Consider the following 13,649-nt stretch of genomic DNA (forward strand, 5'->3'; position numbering starts at 1 on the left):
AAATCGGCCCTTTCTGTGTCGACCCTCCATGGGCAAAACTTCCCTTCACGGGGGTTTTGCGACGGAACGGGTCACCAGAGAGTATCACAGCTTCATAGCTGGGGCCCCACAGTTGGGAGCTTGTCCCCTAACACAATGTTATGGGGAATTGAAACTCAGCTGTGTGTTAACAAAGTGGATGGACAGGACGCTGAAACAGGGTTATTCACTCCGGTTTTGCAGCATCCCACATCCATTTCAAAGGCATGCGAGAGGTAAATCTGTCATCCCAGGAGGAGATGGGTTTCCTCTCAGCAGAGATTCAGGCTCTGGTGCAAAAACAGGCGGTGTCTGTTTGTGCACCCTCGGCACAGAGAAAAGGGTCTTTATTCCATGTACTTCCTGGTTGTCAAGAAGACAGGGGAATTCAGACCTATTCTAGATCTCCGCAGCCTGAATCGCTACATTGCCTGCAGAAAATTCTGCATGTTAACTATAATGGGGCTAGTGCAAACCGGGCGATTGGTTGAAAAACCTATACTTTCATGTGAAAATTGCACAGAAAGTATCTGCGTGTGTTAGCATGTTATGTAGAGCGCACAGCTGCCCTTAGACGCACTGAACAGCTGTTTGTATGCTTCGGGGCGGGGTGACTGGAAAAGCTCTGTCCAAGAAACGCCTGGCAGGCTGGCTCTGCGGAGGTATTGCACACACCTACGAACAGCCTGCCCCGAGGCGGTCCGTGCGCAGAGTGTGCTCGGTCAGCCGCAGCCCAGACTTCTCGACGTTCACAACCGAGGGAGAGGTGAGTGAGGCACTGCTAAAGCCGGTCAGGGACAGTGAGGTGGAACGGTGTGCTGGACGACAATGCGTGCATACATCGGGGCTCCGCCCACTGTACCTGTGAGAGATATAATGCCGGGTTCCGTATTGTAACCCTTGTCATATTAACACAGGCGGAGCTGTCCTATACCGCTCGCTGAAGATTGGTGTAGGATGATGGTCAGGAGGTGAGGACTCCTTTTATACGGAAGTGAGATGCGCGCGCATTCAGGTAGGCCCGCCCCGGGGCCGGCTACGTCTATAGAAATCTCAGTAGGTGAATGCTTGCATGATAAGGTAGTACCCATAGAGTCCAGTAGAGGGCTCCACCTGTGTTAATGTAACAAGGGTTACAATATGTAACCCGGCGTTTTAGACAGAAGACAGAATAACTACAATGACTAGCCTGTTTAAATCAGTAACGTTTTTTTTACTTATGCTCAAGATTAAACTTGAAAAAGTCAATTTACCCAAGATGGTTCAATTTATCCCTTGACGCAGATTAATTTACCCGTTACAGGGGGCAAATTAGACCATTTCTTTTCAAACATGATTTTCATGGTCCCTTGTGATGGATGCATTATTTTCATCTTGATTGACAGAAGACATCCTGAAACAAAGGTTGTTGTTCATTTTTCCTTGAGGACAACATAAGTACAAGTTGTCTCAACTTACCCCACTCTCCCCTACTATAAGCCTGTATGCTGATTCTACAACACAGTTTACTACTACATTAATATAACATGTCTTCATTTACAGACTCTAATGAAATAATCAAGCCTTTTCCGGTACAATTTTAGAGAAGTGCGTGTTGGTGAGAAGATACCAACCATGAAGCTCTTTGTTTCATCCTCAATGACAGGCACCATGAGTGCTGATACAATTCCTCTCTTAATGTTGAGGATGTTGACTGGCTCATCTGTCTCTGGGTAAAGCTGGGCAACGGCGATTTCCTCCACAGTGAATTTCAAGGGGTTTCTAGATGAAAAATACACAGAACAATTCAGCCACTTTACTCTGCAATGGCTCACACTATGTTAGAAGGATGTGGTCCAATACAGGCGGTCTGAAACCTCAGACCAGACTTATTGCATCACTGCAAATGTTTGAGGTCTAACTTCCTTTCTGTCCTCTGAACACTTTATCAGAACAATTGTCCCATAGTACCGAGCCAGCGAACGGCCATAGAGACTCAGATCAGATGGGCTAAACTAACCACAGTTCAACTCCTGCTTATGTGCACATCAAACAAGTTGTTTTAATTATTATTATATTACTGCCTAACCCCTTTCTTTCCTCAGAGGCATCCTTTTTGTTTACACAACTGTAACTGTTGTGCAGGAATGTATCACCAATTTTTTTTGGAAAAAAACTAAAGTATAACAACAGTATATTCGTGTTTCTGCACATATTTTAGTAGACTTTTTTGTAGTCTAGAATTTTTGTACGCAGAATTCTCCCAGAGAACGCCATAAAAGATCAGTGTGCTTTAGATAAAGCACCACAGTTGGTTGGACAAAGAGTCTGGTACTATAAATGAAGTGTGTGCCATTTGGTGCAAAAGTTGGGTTTTTGTTAAGTTTTGATATAGTTTTGGGTGCAGTGCTTAATTTTACAATGTCCTGTTAGAGAAAAGTACTGTTGCTAAAACTCAAATGAGACACAGAGCACAATCATCAAAACTCTAAACACATTTCCAGCTTTGCACCCAATTTGCAATTAATATCATGGCACCTTTTGCAAGACACAGGAATCTTACACAAAGTCATTTGTTTGCCATTTCAAAACACTGCCTCTAAAAATGGCTAACACATGGACCAATTAGCAAATACATGTGCCATCAGAAAAAACACCTAACTGCTTTATTGTCGACTCATCATCAGGATGGAATCGAAAGATAACGATTGCAGGTGAGTACTTTCTTACAACAACAGTGGAAGCCAACATTGCAGGAAGAGATAGAGGAATGTGGGAGGGAGGACAACATTGAAGTCAGTTAAGGAGTCGTTTTTGGCCTGGTGGTGGAAGCTGTATGACCGTCAAGCCTATGTATGCATGCCTCTTCAGCAGGCAGTGGAAAAAGAATGTGATGATACCGAAGTGGTGCTGTCCAGGGTTGGATGCAACACTCAAGGTTCTCTCCATCTTTAGCCAGGGAAGATGTATCATGTTGATGAGGTTTCTTTTCATTTACTGTATTTGATAGAGAGCATATGTTTTGTTCACACAGCTGTAATGTGCTTTGCATGCATGTTGTGGAGACAATTCAAAGGTATTGTTTTGACAGTAAATGTGTGCAGAATTATCTTGATATAAAACAAAGCCCATATAAGATGAGTGTGCTTTTGATTGAGCACATCAATGTGTTGTTGGTTGGACAACATTCTGGTAATATGAAGGAAGTGTCTGCAATTTAGTGCAAAGGTTTGGTTTTGATAAGTGTTGATGTAGTTCTGAGTGTAGTACTTGATTCTGCAGGATATATGAGGTGTTTTGCAGTTTTGTGTCCACAAGTTTCTCAAGCAACGAAACAAGCAGTAGGCTACATTCATTAGAAGTGAATCATTTTAAATATCATCTTAGGCCCCTCAAAAAAACGCAGCTACGGCCCCTCCTGGCTGGTCTACCTGCATTATTCTCCTGATATGCTGTGGATTATCCTTCTGATTTTATCTGGACTCACACCGCTCCTTCTTCCACGGTCATCCAGCTCCTGGTCCAACCCAGTCTCACGGCATTTCGTGTTCACCAACACGATTTTTAATCTATTGATTCGTGTTCACCAACACGATTTGCCCCTTTTTTCATGTTGCACAGCACGATTTTAAAATCAATGTATTTCTACTGGTAACGTGTTTCGTGCCTGCAGGCTGCAGCACGTCTTTTTCTCCGGTCGGGTCGTGGAAGACCGGAAGCTGTGTGGTTCATAAAAACATGTTCTTACTCAATATCAAGCCACAATTATTGCTTTTATTTTAAATCGTATAATTTCGGACTTTTGTTGTCATCTGTGAGGAAAATAAATGGGGCTCAGAGCCTCAGGATACTGAAATCTGTATTTTAAAATATTTTTTTCCTTCTAATTTGTTATTCTTTTCAAAATAACACACTGTTATTTACTCACCAATAACACACAATTATCCTTGCTTTTATTTATTGGTTTAATTCCATAATCTCGGGCTTTTTTGGTGTCCGTCAGGAACTGAATTTCAAAATAAAAATAACCGGAAACAGACGTAGGCCTATAAGGGACATTTCGAGCATCATTGCGATTGTCAACATTTCTGAGTTTAGGATGGCCGAAGACACTACACTACCCACAATCCCCAGCTATCGTTTAGGACTACAGTTCCCGTAAGGTTACGCAGAGCATCAAACAGCTGTGTGAAATGGAACGAAACCACGCCAGACTATCCAAAACTGGAATCGAACACCCCCCCAGAACTACACATGCTGGCTATTGTGTTTCGCAAAATGTTCTATGGGACGTCTCTTCTGAACGTTTTCGTTTTTCCCACAATTAGAAGTTGCCATTATTAAACACATTGGTGTTATCAAATGTAAAACATATAATTAATAAATGGGTGAAAATCACTTGTGTCCATAATGCGCAGCATTAATATATACCCACATGACAGCTCATTGCTACTTTGTAATTCTACTCCACTACAATTCAGAGGTTAACCTGGTATTTTTACTCCACTGCATTTATTTGAGTTACTTTGCATCCATCCATCCATCTTCTCCCGCTTATCCGTGGTCGGGTCGCGGGGGTAGCAGTTCCAGCAGAGAGCCCCAAACTTTCTTTTCCCTGGCGACATCAACCAGCTCTGACTGGGGGATCCCAAGGCGCTCCCAGGCCAGCGAAGACATATAATCCCTCCACCTGGTCCTAGGTCTACCCCTTGGTCTCTTCCCAGCTGGACGTGCCTGGAACACCTCCCTAGGGAGGCGCCCAGTTGGCATCCTAACTAGGTGCCCGAACCACCTCAACTGGCTTCTTTCGACGCGAAGGAGGAGCGGCTCAACTCCGAGTCCCTCCCTGATGACCGAACTTCTCACCTTATCTCTAAGGGAGACACCAGCCACCCGGCGGAGGAAACCCATCTCGGCCGCTTGTATCCGCGATCTCGTTCTTTCGGTCATGACCCATCCTTCATGACCATAGGTGAGGGTAGGAACGAAAATGGCCCGGTAGACAGAGAGCTTTGCCTTCTGGCTCAGCTCCCTTTTCGTCACAACGGTGCGGTAAAGCGACTGCAGTACCGCTCCCGCTGCTCCGATTCTCCGGCCCATCTCACGCTCCATTGTTCCCTCACTCGAGAACAAGACCCCGAGATACTTGAACTCCTTCACTTGGGGTAAGGACTCATTCCCTACTTGGAGTGGACAGTCCATCGGTTTCCTGCTGAGAACCATGGCCTCAGATTTGGAGGTGCTGATCCTCATCCCAGCCGCTTCACACTCGGTTGCGAACCGATCCAGTGAGTGCTGAAGGTCGCAGACCGATGAAGCCATCAGAACCACATCATCTGCAAAAAGCAGTGGTGCAATCCTTACTCCACCGAACTGCAGCCCCCCCCCCCCACGACTACGCCTCGAAATCCGATCCATGTATATTACAAACAGGATTGGTGACAAAGCGCAGCCCTGGCGGAGGCCAACCCTCACCGGAAATGGGTCCGACTTACTGCCGAGGACCCGGACACAGCTCTCGCTTTGGGAGTACAGAGATTGGATGGCCCTGAGTAGAGACCCCCTCACCCCATACTCCCGCAGCACCTCCCACAGTAACTCCCTGGGAACCCGGTCATACGCCTTCTCCAAGTCTACAAAACACATGTAGACCGGATAAGCGTACTCCCAGGCCCCCTCCAGGATCCTTGCGAGAGTAAAAAGCTGATCCGTCGTTCCACGACCAGGACGGAATCCGTTCCTCCTCAATCTGAGGTTCGACAATCGGCCTGACCCTCCTTTCAAGTACCTTGGAGTAAACTTTCCCGGGGAGGCTGAGTAGTGTGATGCCTCTGTAATTGGCACACACCCTCTGATCCCCCTTTTTGAAAAGGGGGACCACCACCCCGGTCTGCCACTCCTTCGGTACTGTTTCCGACTTCCACGCAACGTTGATGAGACGTGTCAACCATGACAGTCCCTCAACACCCAGAGCCTTCAGCATTTCCGGGCGGATCTCATCCACCCCCGGAGCTTTGCCACTGTGGAGTTGTTTAACGACCTCAGTGACCTCCCACCGGGAGATTGGTGTTGATCCCCCGTCATACTCCAGCTCTGCCTCTAACATAGAGGGCGGAGTTGTCGGGTTCAGGAGTTCCTCAAAGTGTTCCTTCCAACGCCCCAACACTCCATCAATTGAGGTCAACAACGTCCCATCCTTACTGTACACAGCTTGGATGGTTCCCTGCTTCCCCCTCCTGAGGTGTCGGACAGTTTTCCAGAACAACTTTGGTGCCGCCCGAAAGTCCTTCTCCTCTTACTTTGCAGATTCTGATTAATGATGTGAAATATAAACAACCCTTAAATCAGACTTTAGTTACACCTGAGTAAAATTCAGGTAAGGTGATTGTCAAGTGCCAACAATCAGGAGAGATATTTGATAGTTGGTGCTTGAGAAGACTACACATGTATCTGCAATTGACATGAATGGAAACAAGTAATAAAGTATATTCATTACTCGTTATTCTCTACTAATAGTTAATTAAAGACTGTATATTATGGCTATTTTGCACATCCCTTTCAAGATTTTCAAAGGTTTATTGACATATCATACACAACTACGGTGTAGTTATGCAATGAATGTAAAACTTGGGTCACAGGTTCCTCAACAGTGCATTACAAGACATCTATCAATATGTGTGTACCTCCACCATTAAACTGTCATATTCTGCACATTTCTTATTCTATCTACATACATAAGAGTATAATTAATGTGTATAATATCAGTTAAAATAAGTGCTTCAACATAGTTAACATTGCAGGAAAGCAATATATTAGACGTTAATTACTTTGTCAGGCTTAATATTTAATATTTAATGTTTAAATAAAGGTTAATCCGTTTTTCTGTTTTGCACCTCCTCCTATTAATATCTGTGTACATCCTGCACTAAACTGTTTTATTGCAGAGATCACTTATAGTATCTTCTTGATTTTTTATATTCTATATTTCTACTTTCCCCCTATGAAAGTATGTACTCTTAATATTTGTTTAATCAAATATAACACATAAAAACAATAATTCAATAACATGCTTTAACCTCTAGGAGGTGCACACAAGGCACAGCCATAATAACTTTGTATTATTAGTGTGTATGTACAACATCTGAAGATGTATAGTTGTATGCATGCTTTCACATCATTTTACAGCATATTGCTATTTCAGACTCAGTATTTACATTCTTACATTCAAAGAAAATCAGTAATATCTTTAAAAACTACAGTCCTTTTATATCAGCTGTGCACCGTTATGGTGTAAATATAACCTATCTATGAATTAGATCAAATGTAAAAGTCAGCCGAATTAGTGTTGATACTGCAAGGAGACGTATTGTGTGAAGAGAAATTGAACTACGGCAGATCTGTAATATGTAATGCAGCCGAACCGTGTATTACAATGCCGTTATGTGATGACTTTCAAAGAGAAAAGCAAGAGCACTCGGAATTAAGTATTATTTTATACTTTTAAAATGTTTTCCGGATTTCATATAATATAAACACCAAATCCCAGCATGCATTGCGGCTAACACATCCAATCAGCGAGCTTAAAACCATAGCTGAGGATCTTGGGCAATCGCTCGAAATGCCTACGTCTGTTTCCGGTTATATTTATTTTGAAATTCAGTTCCTGACGGACGCCAAAAGAGCCCGAGATTATGGAATTAAACCAATAAATAAAAGCAAGGATAAAAGTGTGTTATTGGTGAGTAAATAACAGTGTGTTATTTTGAAAAGAATAACAAAATATTTAAAAAATACAGATTTCAGTATCCTGAGGCTCTGAGCCCCATTTATTTTCCTCACAGACGGCAACAAAAGTCCGAAATTATACGATTTAAAATAAAAGCAATAATTGTGGCTTGATATTGAGTGTGTTTATGAACCACACAGCTTCCGGTCTTCCACGACCCGACCGGAGAAAAAGACGTGCTGCAGCCTGCAGGCACGAAACACGTTACCAGTAGAAATACATTGATTTTAAAATCGTGCTGTGCAACACGAAAAAAAGGGGCAAATCGTGATGGTGAACACGAATCAATAGATTAAAAATCGTGTTGGTGAACACGAAATGCCGTGAGACTGGGTTGCCTGGTCTCTGCTGCCCGGGTCCCCAGCATTAGCTAGCTCCGTGCTAGCGCCACTTCACCGGATCATGCCGCCGCTCTACTCCCTGTCAGATCTCCACTCCTTTAATAACCTCCTGCCTCCGGACTGCATGGACATCCTCGCAGATAATGAAATACTCAGAAAACGCCGTCCTCCACACAGAGGCTCTGGCCGTACGTTTTTATTTCATTCCACGCCTCCTGTCACACGCCATCACAACAAACAACACGTGAATCCTACCTGATCTCACCAGAATGCGTGACTCCACCACGACTCCTTAACACCACAATGCGTGGTGGTGTCACGAACGTTGTTACATTTACGTGTCTGCACCACGCAAACAACCCCAATGTAAAGTGAATGAGGCTCCTTTGTCGTGGTGCACACACGCATTTCTACAATGTCCCGCAGTGAGCTTTTATTCTATAAAACGTTTTTAAAATCTACTTTATAGCTTGTAGTAACTCACGGGAGGCTTCTTTTATTTTATTTGTATTCATAATAATTTTTATTATTCGACAGAATGTATTATGGTGCATTAGTTACGAATTTTTGGTCTCAAAAAACAGTGCATTGTGTGTAATACAACTGTGATTTGTATTAAATAAGTTAGTTTTTAAGGAAGGCCAGAGCTTCAGCTGTGTCAAATAGATTGTTCCCTTTAGTTAACGTTTTTTAAAAGAACATTATTTCGATTTGATAATGTCCCCTTTATTGTATTACGGAGAGCAATGTGAGCGTCCATTCCCATTGGATAACGCAGGATTTTACACCCGGAAGTAAGTATTCTCTGTCGATTTGATTTTACAGTGCTATCTGCACTACTCATCAACTAAAAAACACCAGATTATCCTTGTTGATTACACAACATTAATTGGTTTAAATTGTGCACAATGCTTTTGTAATTTTCCCCTTCGATTCGGAGAAACAAACATTTGTTCAGTTTAGGATGGCCGAAGACACTACACTACCCAGAATCCTCAGCTATCGTTTGGGACTACACCATGTGCTTTGCTTGACAATGGTAAAGTTTACGCTGAGCGACAAACAGCATTTTGAAATGGAATGAAACCCATCGACGGCACACTATTCAAAACAGGAATCGAACGTCTCCTCCCCCCCCCACCCTAAGGATCTCAGCTTCCTTAGAAAATAGAGTCTGCTCATCCCCTTCTTGTACTCAGCGTCCTGATCCTCCAGTTCAGCCCATAAGTGCACTCCCAGGTACTATAGTCCTCCACAACAGCCACATCCTCTCCTAGAATGCGGCTGTTGTGCCAGATGGCAGCAGACAGAACAGTTTGTGGCTGGGGTGATGGGGGTCTTTTATAATCCTGAGGGCTTTCTTTAAGGTTAACCAGGTATTTTTACTCAACTACATTTATTTTAGTTACTTTACAAATTCTGATTAATGATGTGAAATATAAACAACCCTTAAAGCAGACTTTAGTTACACCTGAGTAAAATTCAGGGAAGGTGATTGTCAAGTGCCAACAATCAGGAGAGATATTTGATTGGAGGACTGGCTTATCTAAAGCCAGTTGAGTAGCACTTGAAATGTTTGGCTCTGATGTACTTTAGGATTCTGTTTTCTTCAAGCTTGTATTTTGTTGGTCGAACGCACTTATTGTAAGTCGCTTTGGATAAAAGCGTCAGCTAAATGCAATGTAATGTAATGTAATGATTGTTGGTGCTTGAGAAGACTAAATATTTATCTGCAGATCCCTGTAAAGTATATACATTACTCGTTATTCTCTACAAATAGTTAATTAAAAACTGTATATAATTGCTATTTTGGACATCCCTTTTCAAGATTTCAATATTACTCTAAACGTGTAATAACGTGCTTTAACCAGTAGGTGGTTTGGGTTAAAAATCTGTCAAGTTTACAGTGTTAACAAAATAAAATATACTGCTGTTTCTGGTTTAGTTTACGGCGGATATATTTAGTTATTGTTTTGATATTTGTAACACAAAAGCGATGGAAAAACCCCACAGCAACACAGAAAAGATGGTCTTAACATGAGTAGTTAATAAAAAACAATAATATCAAAACAAATTATTACTACTAACTTTGTTGTGAAATTAAAACAGAATGGTAAAAGAATAGTTTCCGGTCTATTCTGAGCCAGATCTCTGTAGATAAATACAAATACAGAACTACGATAGATGTGTAATATTTAATGCAGCCAAACAATTTATTACAATGCATTCATGTGATGACTTTCAAAGAGTAAAGCAAGCACTGCTGAATAAAGTATGATTTATCTTTTACGAAACGTTTTTTTCATATGGAATGCAGTCAACCAATCACAGAGCTTGAGGCAACGCAGACAATAGCTGAGGATTCTGGGTAGTGTAGTGTCTTCGGCCATCCTAAACTGAACAAATATTAGTTTCTCCGAATCGAAGGGGAAAATTACAAAAGCATTGTACACAATTTAAACCAACCAATGTTGTGTAATCAACAAGGATAATCTGGTGTTTTTGAGTTGATGAGTCGTGCAGATATCACTGTAATATCAATCGACAGTAAAGAGTATACTTACTTCCGGGTGTAAAATCCTGCGTTATCCAATGGGAATGGACGCTCACATTGCTCTCCGTAATACAATAAAGGGGACATTATCAAATCGAAATAATGTTCTTTTAAAAAACGTTAACTAAAGGGAACAATCTATTTGACACAGCTGAAGCTCTGGCCTTCCTTAAAAACAAACTAATTTAATACAAATCACAGTTGTATTAGACACAATGCACTGTTTTTTGAGACCAAAAATTCGTAACTAATGCACCATAATACATTCTGACGAAAAATAAAAATTATTATGAATACAAATAAAATAAAAGAAGCCTCCCGTGAGTTACTACAAGCTATAAAGTAGATTTTAAAAACGTTTTATAGAATAAAAGCTCACTGCAGGACGTTGTAGAAATGCGTGTGTGCACCACTACAAAAGAGCCTCATTCACTTTACATTGGGGTTGTTTGCGTGGTGCCGACACGTAAATGTAACAAAGTTCGTGACTCCACCACGCAATGCGGTGTTAAGGAGTCGTGGTGGAGTCACGCATTCTGGTGAGATCAGGTTGCGTGAATCTGACCAATCTCCTTCCACTCCCCCGGTCCACACAACCCCCCCCCAATGTAATGTCACCTCAGAGCAGCCCTGCTCAACACACGCTCCATCCACAATAAAAGCCACATTCTGAATGAATCCATTAAAGACAATAACCTGGACTTTATATCTGACCGAAACGTGGCAAAAACCCCTGGACTATTTTTCTTTAAATCAAATCACCCCAGCAGCATTCACATACATTGACATACCTCGCCCACAAGGGCGGGGTGGTGGTATAGCTGCTATTATCAGAAAGGAAATACAAGCTACCATAATCCCCATCCCTGATGTTTCTTCATTTGAACATCTGATCTTCAAACTCTCTGGTCCCACTCCCCTGGTCACAGCCATCATCTACCGTCCCCCGAAGCCAAACCCCTCCTTTCTCTCCGACCTCTCTGACATTCTAACTCAGCTTTCTGCCAAAGCCCCATCTGTTCTCCTCTTAGGTGATTTTAACATTCATGTTGACGACCCGACCTGCAAATATGCCTCTGAATTTAAGGAAACCCTTCACTGCTGTAACTTCTCTCAACATATCAACTTCCCAACACACAGCCGTGGTCACATCCTGGACTTGGTCTGCTCCACTGGTCTCACCATCCATCATCTGGCCAGCCTCAATCTCTACATCTCTGATCACCTGGCCATCATCATGGACATCAACATCCCCATCCCCGCCCAAAAGCAAAAACGCACAATAACCTACAGAAATCTCAAATCCATCTCACCTTCAGCAATCACTGCCTCCATTACCTGCAAGATGTCTGTCTCCCCCCCCCCCCCCCCCCCCCACTTTCTGAAATCACATCTGAACTTGTGGACTATTATAACAGCACCCTCTCCTTCTGTCTCAATGAACTGGCCCCCACAAAAACAAAAAATGCCTCTTTCATACACTCCGCCCCCTGCTATACCCCGTAACTCCGCCAAATGAAATCTAGGAAACGTCAACTTGAAGGCCAACACAAGAAAACCACACTAACAGTCCATCTTCAAATCTACAAAGACTATCTCCAGCAGTACAGTAACTCACTCAAAGCAGCCCGGTCTAATTACTACTCACAACTCATTCAGTCTGGCTCCAGCAACCCCAAGCGTCTGTTCTCCACCATCAGCAAACTTCTCAAACCCTGTGACAACGCCACCTCGTCCTTCACCACCGAACCGTGCAACTCCTTCCTCTCGTTTTTCCAAACCAAAATCAGCAACATTTACAGCAATCTGACACCCTCATCAGCACCCCCCACCTCCCCTCCTGGCCCCTTCACCTCACAGCCCCTGTCCCACTTCTCCCCTGTGACCCCGATGCAACTGTCCGACTTCATGACTGGAATTAACTCCACCTGCACACTTGACCCAATGCCCTCCAAATTTGTTACAGAGAGCCTCCCTGCCATCTCCCAACTCATCGCCACCATCATTAACTCCTCCCTCAGATCTGCATCAGTTCCCCCCCCCCTCTCTCAAACTGGCTGCTGTCACACCCATTCTCAAAAGACCTGAACTCACTCCTGACATCATGTCCAACTTCCGGCCCATCTCACATCTCCCCTTTCTGTCATAAATACTTGAACGTGTCGTTGCCTCACAACTTAAATCCCACCTCAGATCCAATGACCTCTTTGAGCCATTTCAATCCGGTTTCCGATCAAAACACAGCACAGAAACAGCTCTTCTGAAAATCACAAACGACCTCCTCCTCTCCTCTGACTCCGGCAACCTGAACATCCTCATCCTCCTCGACCTCACCGCAGCATTCGACACCATCAACCATGTCATCCTGCTGTCCCTCCTCGAATCATCACTCAACATCATCGACACTGCACTCTCCTGGCTTAAATCCTACCTCACCGACAGACATCAGTTTATCAACATCAACAACTGCACCTCCTCCACTGCTCCTCTGTCCCAAGGCGTCCCCCAGGGTTCGGTGCTTGGCCCCCTCTTCTTCATTCTCTACATCAGGGGTCGGCAATGCCTGGCACCCCTGGTGGCACGCGGCACCGTAACCACACTAGGAATAAGTGGAATAAGTGTGCAAAATATTTAAATTGTATTTTCGGATTCTGAACGAGACCGCCGCCAGTTACTTCCCCGTTACCTGCAGAAGGAAGCCATGCACGCAGCGCAGCCCCGCTCTCTTTATCTCCAGGTGACTTTCTGCCGCTTTCCTCCGTGGTGCAGTGCTGATCGTTTCACCACGGAAGAAAGTACTTCACTAATTGCAGTATCCATAAGGAGCTGTACAAATGCTGTACAAAAACGCCGTTTTTGCGTGGCTGTGTCTTAAGTTGAAAGCCCAGTGGCGATCTGCTCATCTCTCATTGAAATAATATGCTACAAAGGGGCGGACTGGCCATCTGTGTGTTGGACTTTCCTGTAGGCT

At 43.5% G+C, this 13,649-nt stretch overlaps 1 protein-coding gene across 1 annotated transcript in view; it reads right to left on the reverse strand.

Moving 5' to 3' along the window:
• The window catches only part of apoba (apolipoprotein Ba), a 110,261-nt gene that overhangs the window by 74,610 nt on the left and 22,002 nt on the right, over positions 1–13,649 (reverse strand). Inside the window, exon 5 of the mRNA XM_034111570.2 lies at positions 1,632–1,779. Within this exon, the coding sequence (XP_033967461.1) occupies positions 1,632–1,779 (148 nt within the window). The remainder of the gene's footprint in view (positions 1–1,631; positions 1,780–13,649) is intronic.

The sequence above is a fragment of the Pseudochaenichthys georgianus genome, chromosome 22 (genome assembly GCF_902827115.2).
Source record: "Pseudochaenichthys georgianus chromosome 22, fPseGeo1.2, whole genome shotgun sequence".
Classification (NCBI taxonomy): Eukaryota; Metazoa; Chordata; class Actinopteri; order Perciformes; family Channichthyidae; genus Pseudochaenichthys; species Pseudochaenichthys georgianus.